Genomic DNA, 18,725 nt, shown 5'->3' on the forward strand with positions numbered 1-18,725 from the left:
ACGAAAATTGGCATTCGTTGTTCTTTTTTTTTAAGTCAAAATAGTTTGTATGGAGAATGATATTTAAATTTTGTTCTTACAAATGTATTTAATTTGATTTTTTATTGTTTGTTTTAATTATCGTCTTAGTACATCCACATATAAAGGCGAAATTCTTTAAGATGTAACGCCAACAACGCCATTATTAAACTATTCTAAAATACTCATGGTAATATTTACAAAACTTGATACATATGAAATAAAACTCAACATTTTTGATTATTTTTATATAACTAACTAATATTTGTTTAATTTTTATATTATTTTCGTTGTGAATTAATAAAATAATATATGTAATATCGATGCATTATTGTAAAATTTACTAAAAAAATAAAAGAAATCGTTTGATAGCCTAGTCGAAATATACAAATAGGATGTCTGTAAATGGATAGAAAAAATATCAATAAATTCCTCATAGTTTTTTTCGTAATGGCCTTGGTAATCGAATCATTTATTTGGTTTTATGTTAGTCATAAACTTTTTTTTTATGAAGAAAAATATTTTCTTCTAACAAAAGAAATAGATATAATTACATAACTTGAAATAAGAAAATCCATAAAGTATATAATTGAACTCTCTTGTTTCATACGCCATTCAAACAACAAATGCGTGCCACTTACCTGGTAGTTTTTCGCATATAATAGTCATGATTACTATACGCGAGAGTAATCTGCAAATGTTTTCAAGAAAAGGATCTTAAGCCTATAATTTTGCCTTATTTTTAATAGAGGGTAAACAATGACATCTAATCGCAAATATTTACTACTGTAACATTAAATTTGAATAATAAAAAATTGATGTAATACATCTTCTATATTCATCGGAAGAAAAAAAAAATATAACCCAGTACATTACCCTAAAACAATTATAATATATTGTTTAATTTCAGTTATCAGGACAATTTGGATTTTAGTATATACTAAATCAGCTTGAAAAATTAGATCGTATACGGTCTATTTTTATATTAATAATAAGTATGTGTTATGTAACGGCTAATGGAACAGTTCTGGAGACAGAAGAAAGTCCATTCTCAAGAATTAATAGAAATCAAAGCATAATATTTAAAACATCATCTAAATATGTATCTATTAACACAAGCAATGTTTTGATATAATTTAAACACAAATTCTTGGTAACAAGATGCAATTTTTGAAAATTAAAAAAGATGTGTATACTTATGTACACGTGTGAGAAGTTATGCTTCTTCGTTAATAGCAAATATAATAGTTTATAAATAATATAAACAAATAATACATAGTCATTATGTTCTCACTATAGAAAACTGTAATTTCAATTATATGAGCTTATCTATTGTGTTCATAGATGACACTTAATCTGTCATCTTTCTATCCTCGTCTATTGTGAGTGACATTCCGTTTATCGGCTTACTTCATGGCGTTATAAAATTGTAACAAACTTCAACATGTAGATTTCGTGTCACCAGGTTAGCGCGAAAAAATTCACTCGTAATTTTTTCATAACGCGTCTAAAGAAGTATAACTTCAAAAATTATATTTCATTAGCGCAACGTAAAATCATTAAGCCTGAGTGAAACGTATCTCTCAAAATTTCACACGCAACGTTTCGTTAATACAATTTTTTCTTCTTCAGATGCTTTGAATATAATTGAAATAAGAATTCTTGGTAACAAAATATAATTTTTGAAAGTTCAAAGAATTATTTTCCTTCTGTAAATCCTGTAATTTCTGTTTTTGTAATAATTTTTTTTATATATAACGAATCTGAACTGTTTTTTGTTGGAGCATAGCTCAAAATTTAAAATAAATTAAGAAAAAAAAAACAAAATTTATATATCACAATAATAATTTATTGGTAATGTGGGATTGTAGAACATATAATACAGAATTGTAGTTGGTGTTAGATAAAAACTTAAGTCATAATGTATGAAGAAAATATTCGTTAAGTAGCAATATCTGCTTATGTCATTTTTCGTGTATTACTTAGCGTTTATTTTATTTTATTTTTTTTTTAAAAATATAATTAATTAATTATTACATCTTTCGTAATATGTGTTCGTTGTGTGATGTTTTATTTTTTTCATAATTAACTCTTTTTATTTTTAATGTGAATGAAATACAAATTTATTATTTACTAAAACAAAAAATATGAATTTTTATTTAAAGTTTTTATAAAAAGTGTGTTATTTAAATTGACACATCTTGTATCAATTAACATCTCAAGAATAATGCATTTTAAAAATAGTAATATTCCATAGTTTTTAGGCTCGATCCATCCCATTGTCCCAAAATATAACGTGTCGATCTGTCTGGAAATATCAGGGAATTGTGAGATTCCGATAATGAAGATAATTTTAGTTTTCTCTTTTTTGAAAACAATTGAATTGATTTAAGCCATCGTGTGCTGTCATTCAGAACGATTGTTTTTATATGACTGAATGGTCACAAACCGGGAAAATAAAAAATTGTCAAAGAATAAAATTACGAAGAAATTAAAAAAGTATCAAAAAATCTTGGGAACTGTTCAACAATAAAATTAATTTTTTAAGTACTAAATACCTTAAATAGTGATTTTTGTCAAATATACAAAAATATATTTTGTTATTTTTTAACATTGGATTGTTGGGATATGGACGGTACGCTTTGAAAAGATACCACGAAATTACAATTTTTTATTGCCTCTGTTTTTAGGAGAAATAAGATCTAAGAAATATGAGAATCTAGAATATTTAACGATTAGATGAAGAGTTTTCGAGATTTTGCTGAAAATCTGTCCATAATATATCGTCATATACAACCCGATTTTTATTTTTCATTTTTTGTCAAAATTACTCTATACAACGAGTTTTATTAAATTGTGAACCAAAAATTTTTAGATTTTTTTAAAAAGGACGTACTTTTAAGAATATTTCAAAAATTGATATTTTTTTAATCTCTAATTTGTTCCAAAAAATACAAAAATCGGATTCATTTAATTGGATGCATAGTTTCTGAGATATCGACCCAAAATCTCATGTAAGGATCGATTTTAAACACCCCCCCCCCCAAATAGTCTAATATAGAGTCTAATTCAAGTGAAATAGTCTAACTTAAGTGAACTAAATTTTCATAACTTTTGGGTCCTAATTATTCTAGAAAATAATCATCTTAGACAAAAATTAGATTTTTTGCAATTTTTTAATTTTATTTAAATTTTGATTTTAGTTAAAATTAAGGTAAAAGATAGTTAGTGCCTAAAAACACGAAAAAAATAAAATAACAAAATAATACGATGGTCAGTAATCGAACTCCGAGCACCCTTCTACAAAAATAGGTTTCATTTGGCAATTAGTTTTTCTGAAATATTTGTTTACAAATGCATTCTTCTCAAGATATTGGTCGATAAAAATTGTGAAAGCTTAAATGTAACACTCCATATATTTAAAATAAACAAAAAAATGAAAAAAGAAGAAAAAATATTGATATTATTACTGCTATTCTGTAAAAAATGCACTAATGAACTTTATAAACAAAACTAAAAACTAATAAGGATTTAAAATTAGAATTTCTATATTAATATGCATGATCTTCTCGTGGTGATTTGTGAAATATATTTGTTTGGATTTTAAAATACTAGGTGATAAGATAATAGGCCTAAGGCCATGCATAGCATTTGAGGTTCTTATCAGAACGTCATGAAATTTGAGAGGCTTTTGCCAACGTTGCATCTAACAATTTTTCCTCAACGAAAGTTTGTATCGCCAGGGATTTCTCTTTCAAAAGTATTGAAAATTTCAAATTGTGCATGTAAGTTTAAAATAGATAGAAGTTCATTGAGAATGATGCAAAATCGATTTTATCCGAAGGTCCTTCGTTCGATATCGAGAAAATTGTAATTTTTAAGATGATGACGCAACGAACCCGAAACAACTTTTTGAGCTTTCGAGTATCAAACAAAATTATTTTACGCATTTTATTCCAGGACCTTTGATTTTGAATATCCTCCTCAATGATCATCAATTTTAAACTTTTTGTGCAATTAAAGTTCCCTGAAAGAGATTCATCGGCTATAAAAATTTTCCTATAGGTGAAATTGGTTTGGTACGACCTTCACAACAATCTATCAAGTGTCTAACTGTTCTGCAATGACCGTCAAATACTATGCTTGGTCGTAGACCGATAAAAATATTGATATATATCGATGGAGTTGTTTTTAATATCGATTAGTAAGATAATGATAATGATTGCATTTAATATTTGGATAATTAAGGCTTTGTTAGTGATAGTAAACTTACATTAACAGCAGTAATAACATACAAAATAAAAAATAATAAGTAATTTTTAGTAAATTTATTGATATAATGCACTACTTTTTCATATGTTAAAATGATAATAAAAAAATATATTATTATGTATGTTTCTCATAATAAGTAAATATTTACAATTTATTCTTTTGATATTGTGTTTTTTCCAAACAATCCCTTTTTAACCCCCGACACAACACGAGGGGTATGTATAGTCTATGTCATTAAAAACGCTCGAATTAAAACATTCTAAGTGTTACTATTATAACATAACATATGATGAGTAGGCTTAAAATGTTTTAACTCTTGTGATTTTTATGGAACCAAGTATATGTATGTGTCTGCCTGTCTGTGACACCATTGCTCCTAAACGGATTAACCCATTTTGATTTTGTTTAAAAGGTAATTTAATCGAGTGTTTTTAGGTATGTTTCAAAAAAATCGATTCAGTTCGGAGAGAGCAACAAGTATAAAAACCATATTTGTCGGAGGTTTTTTAGATTTGTAAACACTTGTCTTAAGTCAAACCATTTTATGAACAGCTACATTATAAGTACTTAATTGGTTATTTTACACTAATAAAATATAACTTATGATCACGAGACTATTCTTTTTGTACGGAGTATAGTGAATTATATTTTGGTTAGGAATTCTGTGATTTGTATGGCGTCACGAGATATGAACAATAAACAGTATTTCTCCAGATACAACAAAAAATTCCTAAAATATATGGGAGTTCAAGTAAGTTTTTGGGTGAAAATGTCCAACTTATCATCAAATAAATTCAAGTTTTGATAAATTCCAAAACAAAATATTTTTTGAGATTCTTTTCTTGTTTTTGGAGTATTTAGGGTAAAGATAGATTTACATAAAATTTAAAAAACAAGAAAATTTCTTTCTTTTAACGATTAGGTGAGTGGTTTTCGAAACTCCGTGGTAAATCTGTCCAAAATCTGTGGTTTCATACATGATTTCGGACTAAAGTTTCTGAAGTGTTATCCAAAATCCCATAAGAAGTTTTTTTTGGATCGAATTCAGTTAATTTCTTATAAAATATTTCTCTGATCACTATTTCAGGTTTTGTTTTGGCAAAACATACCTATAAAATATTAAAATCACGTTGACCATTTTGATGATCGCGCGATACCTTCTTTGCTTTTACTGCCTCAAGTCGTAGATCACAGCGATATCTTGAAGTAATTTCACGCAATGTCTCAAAAACTGTTAAATAAATCTTCAATGAACTAAATTTTGTGTTTTATGAATCAAAACAATGCAAAACTAATTATTTTGATTAGAATGTAATCATGTCATTACTTTTTCCACGGTTCAAAATTGTCGCCATGCCATATCGCCTTTGTACGGCGGTTATTAGGACCCATCGGAAAAGTAAAGCATGATGGTTTTAGATGAATGATAGAAGGGAATCGATTAATTACAAAAAATAAGCCTGATAAAATAACACTTGTAACACATTATTTAATTGCCCTTCGAGTATACTCCGATGACCAACACTTTCTTTTCAATATCATCATTTTACGTAAATCGACTTATTAACGGGTTGCTATATTGTAAAAAATGGTTAGAAATTTTGTGGCAGTGTGTCAAGTCTATTAGTGAAGACTTAAACTTTCCATAAGTTTTCTTTTGTTCCTTTGTTATTAAAAAGTTGAATGACTCACAATGAATTGACACTAAGCATGATTAGGAAATATTTCGTAACGCTTTATGTAAATTAAAAATTGCCTAACTTAGTATGACAATGAACAGACTATAAATAACAAAAAAAACTTTTAACAAAAAAAAAAAACCGACTTCAAAAAAATATTTTCCAAAATAAATTAATATACCCTAAAAAGTAAAAAAATAACGATAATATAATGTAGTTAAAATTATTGTTATTTTTGGAGTCGGTGTCAGCCAAGGAAACAACTCTGACAGAACAGTTTGCTACATTAGCTTGGCTGACATCGACTCCAAAAATAACAATAATTTTAACTACATTATATTATCGTTATTTTTTTACTTTTTAGTGCATATTAATTTATTTTGGACCTCCTCAGTTTTTGTTTGAAGTCGGTTAAAAGAATACATAAATGGGCAAACAAGGTATTACGAAATAAAAAACGAAACACTTAATTTATAAAAGATTTTATTTTGAAATTAAATTAATAATAAATTTTCATAGATGAAATTTCTCTTGTTAGTTTTAATTAGCATTCCCAAAATCAGGTTAAATTCATGAAATTATGGTATTTACATTAAACAAAAAGAGACACATTTCATTTCATTATATTTAGTTTTAAAAAGAATGCAAAAATCATCAGAGTCCAACAATTGAAAGCCGCACTATGTTTTTTTAAACTAAATTTGTTTACGAGAGTTTTTTCGCTTTCTGATATAACGTATCAACAACTTTACTCATACTTTGAATTGTTTCCAATGCCATTTCGTATGTCTTGTCAACGGGAGTCTCATCGAATACAACCAATACACCTTCACCTTGATCTAAAATACCATGGAACTTCTTGTCGAGTATCATTTGTGAAAGCTTCTTTTCAACTTTTTGCATTGGCAGCTTAATTGATTCAGCTACATAATCAACTTGTACGCGAGAATATGGTTCAATAATACGGCAAAGATTTTGTTCCAACATGTTATCGTACAATGTACCTAGATGAGCTCGAACAATCACATCACCTTCTAATTCTTGTTTGTATTTGACTAAAGCATCTTGAAAATCTGCCAATGAGCGTTTATGAGAAGCTGTAGCAACACTTTTCATTGCTTCTATATCCTTTCCAGCATATTTAATAGCTAACTTGCCACTGATAATCTGTTGCACATCTTCTGGATTATTCAACATTATTTTTGATAATAACATATATTTTAAGGCTTGTAATGCTTTTGGACTTTCAACACTATCATATCCTTCAAAAGCTTCATAGAAGTATGAATAAGCAGTTTTAAAATCTTTTTCATCTGCTGCATGTAATATTCCAGATTGTAAATCTAATGCAGCTTGCATTTTTGGTGGACAATAAATTGCATTTGCTGTTGTTCGTGCCGATGTTAAAGCGGCACGAGCTTTTGGAAGATTACTCAAAGCATGATAAGTTTTACTTTCTAATAGTTGAACTTCAACTAATAAATTTTTATCATCCAATTTCTTTAATTCTTTTAAAAGTGTTGATCCTAAATTTAAAGCTTCTGAGTACATACCAGTCTCGAAATACAATGCTATTAGTCGGGCTTCTAACGATTGACGCAAGAATGTTCTCCTTTCTTCTTTTGCCCATTCTATACATTCTTTACACAATTTTACTTCGATTCCAATTCCAGCTTCAAGATCCAAGAAGAAATCCACTAAAGATCTTACCAATTTTGCTGCTTTGGCCTTACTAATCAAGCTCAGGAAGGGTCTTGTTGTCTTTATTAGATCAGCGAGTTCTTTAGCTTTACCTTGTTTCTTGTACAATTCACCCAATTGCAGGATCCCTTGCTCCTTTAATTTAATACGTTCTTCATCAGTTTCATCGTCGTCTAGTATAATTTTATTTAAATGAGGAAGTTCTTCTTCACTTCTAACAATTTCACACACCATCGCTCCGGCCATGTTTTCACTATAATAGCAATGTCATCAACGGTGTAAACCGCGCCATCTAGATGATTCAGAATGATACAACAAAATAGAATTTTCTAATAATGAAATGTCACTAAATATTCTGAAAAATAAAATATTTTAAAATAATTTTCAGTTTATAAATAACTTTTATAAGATTTTTTTGTTTTTTTGAAAACTTTTAAAAATTGTATTAAACTCATTTTTAAAAAATCACACATTTACGTTTTAGTATAACAAAAATTTCAAAGAATATTTTCTAGAAATTTCAAGAATTAGTCAATTAATTAAACAAACATTTCAATTTTTTTTGTTACGATTAGATCGACTAATGGTTAATTTAATTTACATTAAAAATGTGTATTTCACTTTATTTTTTCAAATTACCCGCGATAATCAATAAAAACAGGACGCTGTTTTATTTTCTTTAAGGTGCCAACCTTTGTTTAATATTCGCCATTTCAACAAGAGCGTTTTACCCACTATTTTTATCTGCGAAAATTGTGTGGAAAATAGAAATAATTGTATTAAATTTAAAAAGATTAAAAAAAAAACTAATTTATTTTTAAGAATTATTTTTATGCTTTAAATATGAGTGATCGCGATGGTGTCATGTACAGAGAGGTAATTATTTTAAATAATTTTTTATCAGTTGTTTATTGGAATCACGGTTATGAAATTGTACTTTAAATGATCATAACCATGTAGAAAATTTTTTTTTTGATTGTATTACTATTTTCTAGCGATTATATTAAACTATTTTAATTTTATATATTAGTTTTCAACAAAATAAAGCCATGAATAATATTTTTTCTAATCGAATATTTTCCTGAAATTGTTAGAGATCTCGGAGTAATTCGATAAAACGTGAAACAAATTCGCCGGTTAATAATGGGCGACCTCGAGATCAAAGTCGTAGCAGAACACCTGAACATAGGATGAAAGAAGATCGTGCTTCACGGTAAGGATTATTCAAAAATTCTGATTATTCTCTTATATGGTACTCTCGATTTTTACCTTTTGAATCTCTATTTCCCCTAAAATAAATCAGTAATTACGTGGACTTTCCTCGGTGGCTGTTGTGTTTACGTGTTTGAATTTTGTTCGAATGAAGAATGATTTCTTATTGATTTGGAATTGTGAGTGATATGTGCAATCCTTTTCAATGTTAATATCCTTTTGTCGTAAACAAGTGGTAACCTAAGAAACATAACAACCATCGTTGAATATAGTTACGGATGAGCGATTTAACAGAAATAAATTGCGATTTTTGTAAAGCAATCGGAGATATCTCCTATTGATACAATCGATAAGTATGCTTTTTAAATCATGATTTGTCGATAGCAGGGTGTCTAGCGACATGGTATTGAAAAAAATGCATGAGTACTTACCAATTATCCAGTACACATTTTTGTATTTGAATTATGAAGCTTTTCATTTATTTATCAGCGTTTTGTTTCTTTTCAACTTTTACGAATTTTTAAATTCTTGGGACAAATAAAGTAACTTTTCCTTAACATGAATAATAAATTAAAACCTGTTTACTTTATTTTGTATTAAATTCTGTTAACTTTTATTTTTTTACACACATATCAAAGAAAAGTGAAAAACAGAAAATTAAAAATGGATTTTGTTCAGGGAAAAATAGCAAGTAATGTCAGGAAATTTTTTTTAAATTGAAAGTTGTGGACACCCTGAAAATGAAAATTCGAATAGTAACTTTGTAAGTATGCACAGGCTGTATTTCATGGAACTGTATATACGCTTTAAGATACGCTACTTGAAGCGTAATTTGATAATGAGTAAAATTTTTCGATATAAAAATTTAAATTGTACGAATCACAGTGATTTCATCAACATTGTTCTTATTCATACCAGAAATCAGGAGCGAAAATCCAAAATATAGTCCAAACGAATGCAGAGAAAAGTTAAATTACTCTTGAAATACATCGAAGCAAATTAGAAGATACAATCGCGGTGGGACGTAAATCATAATTTTTCGCATCTTAATTTAAGCAGCGAAGTGAAATAGCAACGTTATACAATCGGATTGCAGCGTGTCGCAAGCAGCTAGCTTTTCTGTTACCCAATCCACCGTTCAAGACTATTTTAATGGTAACCTCGTCGATATTTATGGAAGAACGATCTCTTCCATTATCTATATACAGTTCTAAAAAATACACCTGACAAAAACAACGATGTATATACATCGAGTATTTAGTGAAATTATCATTTGATAATTTAATTTGGCAAACGAGAACCTATCAATAGGTATTAAGCTTGGAAGGCTCATAACAATTAAGCTCAAGTTTTAAGAGAACTGGTGGTACGCCTAACTATACAGATTTTAGATAGGCGTATTATTTTAGTCATTTCAGGACGGCTGGAAATTTGAGAGGTTGTTTTCATGGTTGTGACTAATAACTTTCATAAACGGCAATTTCTCTTATAAAAATCCTCAAGGAATATTCGTAACACCCAACCTTGGTGTGCAATTAAAAATTTTATAGGTGCCTGCAAGAGAGGTCTACGCCTACGTTGAGTGTGAAGTGGTTAGACACAACCTTTTCTAGCCGTTCTGAAATGACTGTCAAATATTACGTTTGATTCTAAAACCATTAAAAGAGAATGGAAAAACACATGGCGAGTATTAATATTGCATTATAAGTACATGTGTTGTATAATTTTCCAGTAAATTTTCTATACAATCTATATTTTATAATAATTTCGATGTGAATCTATTAAAATGTTTTGATAAGATTTCAATTATATGAGATTGTAAGCCGATATATGTTCAATTTTAATGTTTGAAAAGACATCATTTTTCTTTTTATTTTTAATTTAATTTCTATTTTATTATTTATTCAAGCTGCCATTTTACGATATTTTTAAAATTATTGATCAATTATTTTAAAAATATCAATCAATATTTGCTTTAGAAAATTAGTTCCGCATTATAAACATTTATCAGTAGAAAATCTGATAAAATTGTGATAATGAAAATTTATAATTTTTAATAAAATTACTGTTTTAATAATAATGTGATATTACCGATAAAGGTAGAAAATTTGAGACGTTATTGTCAAGGTCATGTCTAATAAATTTTTCCTCTTCGTAAATTTTCATAGCCAGGAAATTACCTTTCAAGGGACCTGGAAATTTTCAATCGTCCAGCTAGCTTAAAATTGAGCTTAAGTATATAGTACGATAAACCATTTAAAAATTCTTTTCAAATTTATTGTTTACTTTTCAATAAGGTTTATGATTTGACACGCCTGGACTACATTTAATTTCAAATTTTTAAAATAAATCTATGTTTTCTTTCAGAGTTTCTGTAAAAAAGTGAATGTATTTGTTACGAAAATGGATCAATAAAATACATAAAATATTTATCAAATTAGAAACATTTTCAAAATTAAAATACACAAATTGATTTTCAAAAAAAAAAAAAAAAGAACTTTTTTTAAATTTAACTCAAAGTTTTTGGATATATACCAAAAATAAAAGATGTAAATTCGGTTATATTTAAATTTTTAATTGTAAACTAATTTATAATTAATTTTCCAGGAGTCCAAGTCGGCAGTCACGTCGAGTATCCATGAAAGTAAGTGTAATTTCTGTCCATGTACGATTATTTTAAAATTAACACATTTCTAATTTGAATATTTTTTGTTTAGGATTATCGAGGTAGTAGTTCGAATAAGCATAGTGAACGTGATAGGGCTAGTCGATCGGAGAGGGATCGAAGTGATCGGGGTGGTGAAAGACCACGTTATAAATCACGTAGTAGATCTCGATCTCCACGTAAATATAAATCTTCACGTTATTCACGTAGTCGATCAAGGTCATACTCAGGTGGTGGCCGTTATACACGATCTAGATCACATAGTCCTATGTCATCACGACGACGTCATACAAGTAATCGAGAGAAACCATCACCCACACGTTGTCTAGGAGTATTTGGATTAAGCAGATCCACAACAGAAAGTCAATTGTATCATATTTTCTCGAAATATGGTCCTGTTGAAAAAGTGGTTTTAGTTATTGACGCAAAGGTATATATTTTAAAATCGATTGTAAATATTTTACTTTATTTATGGCTGCAATATCTTAAGAATAAACTGCCTATGTCATCATAAGTACCGGTGTGGTTCCCTTTTAAGTATAATTTACGAGTTTGTTTGTTTTTAAATAGTGTTTTACATAGAGATTGAAAAAAAAAGCAGCCATCATATAGATGATAATATAGTCCAGTTAATTCAGTTTCATTTGAGATATCTTGTTAGTTACGCCTGTTGTTAACAGTAATATCTCTACCTTCCATAGATAAGCGATAAAAATTACATATTGTATTCTTTTTTAAAGATTGGTAGATCTCGTGGATTTGGTTTTGTTTATTTTGAAAATATGGACGATGCCAAGATGGCAAAAGAGGCTTGCTCTGGAATGGAAATTGATGGACGATGTATTAGAGTAGATTTTTCAATTACACAACGAGCACATACTCCAACTCCTGGTATATACATGGGAAAACCTACGTAGTAAGTTGTTCTATGTTTCTTTTACCATTCTTATCTTCTAAGCGTAACTCATTAGCATTTTAAGACTAACAACGTAAATGTCTACGAAACTTTACAATAAGTGATCAATGCTGAGAAAACCATTTTTCATAAGTAGATGAGTTTCAAGATTAATTTATACGGAATTTAGTGTAAGCATTTTTAAGTTGTTATTTGTTTACTAAAGGCTTTCGTGTACATAAGTTAAAATAATTTCATACCCAATTATACAATTGGCAGTTTAAATATCTCTTAACACATGTTTATTAAATATTTTACAGTATCTATGACCGGTGGAATGAGCGCCGTGGTAGAAGTGACAGAGAGTAAGTATTAGATTATATTTTTGGGCGCCGGTTAATGCAGAAAGAATCTCGTTCCATATTTAATAATACATATTCGAATCATGAATTCAAAGTACAACTCATATTTTTTTACGAATATTTAGTATGTTATTATTTGAATATACATATTTTTATCAGACGATTTTATGCATATTATAAAGAAAGAAAATGAATGTTACAATCAGAGGCATATGATAGTTGTACAAATGAGTATACGAAACATTCTTTAAATCTTCAAAGAATTCCACCTTCAGATAAAAAATAATATCTAAATGTCTATTTCGAATTTCAAGCAGAATCTTCTAAACGTATGTGATCCATTGGGAAACTAAAAACGACAGTTAAGATGTCAGTTCAAGTTTTCATCCAAAACGTCGTTAAGTATTCTTCAGTATGGAAATATTCTGCAATTATCACCGAGTATTTTTTTAAAAAGTAATTTGATAAAATGTGAATACATTTCAGACTCATTGCAAATTATATCCATCAACTGTTAAAAATCTTATTAATATTAACAGAAGTCTTTCACAGAATTGCACAAAACATTTGCTGCTATATAAATACAACATCAGAAATTTTTAATATTGCCCTTGAAAGTTTTTTTGACACTAAAAAAATAATCTTGGCTCAGGCAGTTTTTCTCTCGGTCTATTTTTACCGTCAGCTTTAATTTAGCTTATGAACAATATTTTTTATTGAGGAATGAGGATGGTAAACAGGAAAGGAAAAAATTGCTTTGATGAAGGTTTTTTGAGTGTCAAACTATTACTCTCAGCTAATTCTAAATAATTTTATATATCTGATAAAATTAATCTTGAAATCCGTGATTTTTACTTTTTTGGTAAATACAACCGAAAACACAGCATCGAAATTTTCTTTGAATCCTTTTTATTTTTTTCAATTTATAAAATTTCTAATTAAATTTCACTTTAGAACGTCATTTGACTCGGACATAAAGCTTTTGCTGTGGCAAGATTTATAAATTATAATTTTAAGTGTAAATAATAGATTAAACATGCAGCACGAATTTTGAGTCATAACTGTGAGCGGCTTAATTCAAAATATAATATACTTAAACCAATATTTTTATTTCAGTGATTATTATGGAGGTAGCAGTGGGGATCGTTATAGGAGTTCGTACAGAGACAGACGTTCACCATCACCTAGATACCGTAGTCGCAGATATGAACGATCACGTTCACGTTCCTACTCGCCCCATAAGTACCGTTAGTACTGTTTTATAAAATTTATAAACTTAAGTATCTTGAGTTAATTTTATCTAGCTTTGTGGTTTCTCTTTACTTTTTCTGTTTATGTTGAAAAAGTGTTAAAAAGCAAATCGTTTCCTTTTGATATTTTTAATTATTGAGAATTAGGGATATTATTTTCATATCAAAATTTTTAACGATCAAGTAATATTAACACACATAATTATTGTCTAGTCGTTACGATTTATCTGATACATTTTTTTAACTTTTAGAGCAGTGTGATTAGTTTTTAACCAAAATTTTTAATCCAGAGGTTTATACGTAGCTTTATTTATTATAATTTTAAAGTATTCTATATAGTTTAGTAGGGGACTTCCAGACGAACTTGATAATTTTTTGCAGTTCTCATAGTTCTTCCAGACAGAGTTTAAAAAGTTGGAGATTAGAACTTAACTTCGAAAATAGGAAACAATACCTTATATACGATTGAGAAACCATTTCTCATTGAACGGTTTCCTTCTTTAACCGACAACGTGCGTTTTCGTATACCGTAAAACTTTCCTAATGACTATGCTACAATATTAATGTTTCAAAAATGTCTTGTAAAAATATCAGTAATTTGTACAATACTTTCTTTTTTAAATTTCTCTACATTAAAAAGAAAAACCTAAAATTGATCTTCTGTTATTATTTTTGTGAATATTGAACTCGGTATCGGTTGGAATCAAATAAAAATTGAAATTTACGTCTTAACAATTTTCAAACATTTTGGGACGCTTTTGATTGTATAAATTCTATCATCATTTGAATATCTATCTATCATAGAGAATTTACAAACCTAGGTAGTGAGTGAGAAAATATTAGAATCTGAAAAAAATCGCACGACTAGGCAATAAATTAAAACCAGGGTGTAGATACTAATTTATTCTTTTTTGTTTAGAAAAAACTCACAATTAAAAGAACACGCATTTTCACACCAATCAAAAATTTCACATCAGTTTTTTATGTATTTTAGTTATTTTTGTATATTTTTTGTTTTGTAACTAAATTATCGATTTTTGTTTTCATTAATGAGATTGTATTAAAAATTTTCACATCTAACTTTGGTGTGCCAATGCTTAATCGAATATTTATTACGAATCACACCATTTTAACAATTATTATTTTTAAAATCTTCAAATTTAAAGCTTCCATTAGCCTTCTATTCTTTTATTTTATTTAGTACAAAATTTTATTTTATATCATTTGTAGTGTGTAGTGCTTTACAACGAACAAAAATTTAGTTTGTTTTAGTATCCATTTCGTGCATAAATCTAAATTTTTTTTTCTTTTTTGAATATATAATTGTTGCTTGTGTAACCCGATGTTTATGACGTGTGCATATATTTTTTTATTATAATGAACAATTAGGATCTATTTAGGATGACACTAGTAGAAATGAGCGGTAGCATTAATGTGTTTTTGTTTCTATGATTTTGCATCCAAAATGTACTTATTGCTTCCCTTCAACTTCCATCATTTAAAAAAAATTATTTGCTTTTAAAATGACATCGTTAGATACAGAAATAAACTATAGATTCCTTGTTTATTGTAAATAGCCCTAATTCTTAGTTTTTAATTTAATTCTTAAATATTATCATTTCATATGGTAAGTCGTTTAACTTACGATGTAAAATTATAAACTAAGAATTTAATTCACTTAGCTATAAATAATTTATTAAACAAGTTTATTTTTCTCATCACTTAAAATATTTGGTGGAAGTTAGCTCACAATTTGGGTAGTTAATTCTGTGATTTTCGATTAATTCTTCATAGCACATCCAAGTTTTTTTTTTTGGGAAAATAATACAAAAATCAAACGTTCCTCAGTAACGGCAATCTTTAGTTACGTTTTCGTTTAGATTTTTAAATAAATATTCGAATTTATTTATTTGATAACGTTAATTGGATTATTCTGTAAATGTAATTTCAGGTCGATATTGAGAGATCCACTTGCCCCATGGCCTGGCTTTAATACGATGATGGCCCCCTAAATATTTAATTTTAGTTTTACACCCTTAAAATTGTGTTAACATTTAAAACAATAGTTTTATTTTCTTTCCTTTTTTGTTGTCATGTAGACTTCATGCTCGGTTTGAGGCGTCAAGAGTAACCAATTTTTATAGTTATTTAATTTATATAAAAAAACAGTAATTGTCGAATTTTCAAAATAAAAAATTATAATATAATTTAAAAAGAAGTATAATGACATCTCAAATTTGAAAAAGAGCATTGTTATTATTTGTATCTAGCGTTAAGTTTATTATTAAAAAGAAAAAAATATTATTCTACTTAGACACGTCCTTCATTCTAGCATAAGTGCAGTTTAAATTTGTAAATTTAAATTTTCTGTTTGTATCATTTTGTTTTTAATGATCTCATATTCTCTTATTGATAAAAGTTTTCTAATTGTACAAAAAAAATCTTTTTTTTTTTGTAAAATAATTGATGTTAGGGTAATTATTAGGAGCAAATGAGACCATTAGAAATAAAAGTTTCTTTCAACAAATATTGATTTGACATTTTTGTACAATTGAAAAATAAAAGCAATTTTTATGTTATTAAAACCAACCAAAATAATAAGAGAAAAAAATATTTCTAATAGTATTTTCGTTTGTTTGAAAAGGTATTAAAAGAAGAGATAATGGATGAAAAAAGTAGAAAAAAGTTCAAAAATGAAATAAAAACACTGCAACACAAAATTCTTGCATCTCAAGAACTATTAATATTGAGAAAATTATTTAAAAGAATATGATCTGAAAATTGTCCTGTTTTCGTCATCACGAAATTCAAGGTTGAAAATTCATTTTAAATCTTGAAGACTTAATACAGAAGCTCAAGATTTCTCTATCAGATGAGCGTAGATCGAAGGAAGACATTGGATTTTTGAATTGATTAGGCCTTTTTTGATGTTAAGTTCTTATCATTGAAAAATATGTTGGTGATCATATTCTTTGTAAGGTATAAATTTTATGCAGGAGATTATCCAAATTTTCATTTTTTTAACATCCATTTTCCCAACTTTAATTTTAAATAAAGACTAAATTTCTCATTTAAATTATTTATTAACACCTAACCAATTACACCAAATTTTTTTTACCGGTACATCATCATTTTTTAACAAGGTATGCATGTTGAAGTGTTGCTTGATAAAATTGAGTTAACTTTTTGTAGAGATCAAATTATACTTTTGGGATCTCAGTTAATCATTTTATTCGCTCTTAAAATTACAAATTAGATGGTAAATATTGGAGCCGATTATGAATATTCTGTTTATATTATGTCGGCGACCATTATTACGGAATATATATTGGAGTAAGTTGCTGTCGTTATATGGCGCTGTCAATTAACTGCAGCTTACGTTGTTACATATAGTTAATGGTTCAAATCTAACTGGGAGCGTGTATTTGAAACTTAATGTTATAATTTCATAATAACTTTCGGCATTGAATTAAAGAAAATTATTCATCGTTTGCCAGTTTAATATTCAGGTGTGTGTGTTTTTTGATCCTTGATTTAAAATAGTTTTTGTTGAATGTTAATTACAACAAATTTTGAGGTCATAATATAATCCGTAGTAATGGGCCTAGGTAACTTATAAAATTATCAGCGCTCCCAATAACATTTGAAAATACTGAAGGCACATTTTCTGTAATTATTGTTTTAAATTAGTCGAGTGAACTTCAACTGTATGAATTTCCCTCCTTCTGATTCCTTCCCATTTTTTTTAGTGACAAAATACAAGTAAATAAAAATTTGAAGGTTTCAAATGTTTTGTAAGTATGTTATTGAGTAAAATTATTAAATATTTTTATTCGAGAAAATTTTTGAAAATTATTTTGCTAATTTTTGGATTTATACGTGAAAAAACAAGCTAAAAATTTTAAAAAATAGTTCACTCGACTGTATTGAACATAATGGATATTTTCTTTACTCGTTACTCGACTGCAATTACATTAAAACGCAATTAAAGTACTTTTAAAATCATCTCAAGCGCGATTGATAATAATCAATATTTAAATTGTCAGTGGAATATTTATAAGAAAGAATCATTAAAGGTAAGTTCACCGATTTTGAGTATATATGTATTCTATTTAACCAAGGTGGTCTGCCTATTTTTTGAAAAAAAGGGAAAAAGATTTATTTATCAAAATTAACTGTACTGCACCTAACTTAAGGTAGATGTGTCGTTCATCGAGCGATGTACTGTTCAGAAACTTATGCATTAGTTTAGTACATTATAATAAGCCAGTTAAATTTTCAAAAAGCTACTGAGAATGATCACAAATTTTTACGGCAAGAATGGTTCAGATTACAATGCAAGTTCAGATATCAATGGAATAAACAAAATTTTTGAACAATTTTGTTACTCATCAATCGTGCTTTAGAATATGTGAACACTGTTGTCACAAACAGTGCACGAATACAAAAGCTGCATGTTTTATGGAATTCCGTATGCCCGAGAATACTACCTTAAAAACAAAAGCTTTAAAATATCTGAATTTTGAAAAATGTGCATGCTTCATCAAAATTTAAAAAAAAGATAATTGTGGGCTAGGAAAGAAATTAATATTGACTCAAAATTGAAGCTGAAAGAGGATAATATTTCTATATTTTAACTAATTTTAACTATTGATCTTGCATTTGAATAAA

At 27.8% G+C, this 18,725-nt stretch overlaps 2 protein-coding genes across 6 annotated transcripts; one reads left to right on the forward strand and one right to left on the reverse strand.

The window, feature by feature from the left end:
* Positions 1-6,479: 6,479 nt before the first annotated feature.
* LOC123294832 (26S proteasome non-ATPase regulatory subunit 11) lies at positions 6,480-7,956 on the reverse strand. Its single transcript, XM_044876002.1, has one exon. The coding sequence runs from the start codon at positions 7,914-7,916 to the stop codon at positions 6,675-6,677; it is 1,242 nt and encodes a 413-aa protein (XP_044731937.1). The 5' UTR covers positions 7,917-7,956; the 3' UTR covers positions 6,480-6,674.
* Positions 7,957-8,386: 430 nt separating this feature from the next.
* On the forward strand, positions 8,387-17,099 carry LOC123294619 (transformer-2 protein homolog alpha-like). Of its 5 annotated transcripts, none has more exons than XM_044875705.1 (8): positions 8,387-8,546; positions 8,765-8,883; positions 11,490-11,526; positions 11,600-11,977; positions 12,288-12,463; positions 12,763-12,807; positions 13,921-14,051; positions 16,699-17,099. In XM_044875705.1, the coding sequence occupies exons 1-8, from the start codon at positions 8,514-8,516 to the stop codon at positions 16,722-16,724; spliced, it is 945 nt and encodes a 314-aa protein (XP_044731640.1). In that variant the 5' UTR covers positions 8,387-8,513; the 3' UTR covers positions 16,725-17,099. The 5 variants fall into 5 exon arrangements, with proteins under 5 accessions (XP_044731640.1, XP_044731641.1, XP_044731643.1 ...); XM_044875706.1 differs by having other exon boundaries at positions 12,288-12,460; XM_044875708.1 differs by lacking the exon at positions 16,699-17,099 and adding an exon at positions 16,006-16,244.
* The last annotated feature ends 1,626 nt before the right edge of the window (positions 17,100-18,725 follow it).

The sequence above is a fragment of the Chrysoperla carnea genome, chromosome 3 (genome assembly GCF_905475395.1).
Source record: "Chrysoperla carnea chromosome 3, inChrCarn1.1, whole genome shotgun sequence".
Taxonomy (NCBI): domain Eukaryota; kingdom Metazoa; phylum Arthropoda; class Insecta; order Neuroptera; family Chrysopidae; genus Chrysoperla; species Chrysoperla carnea.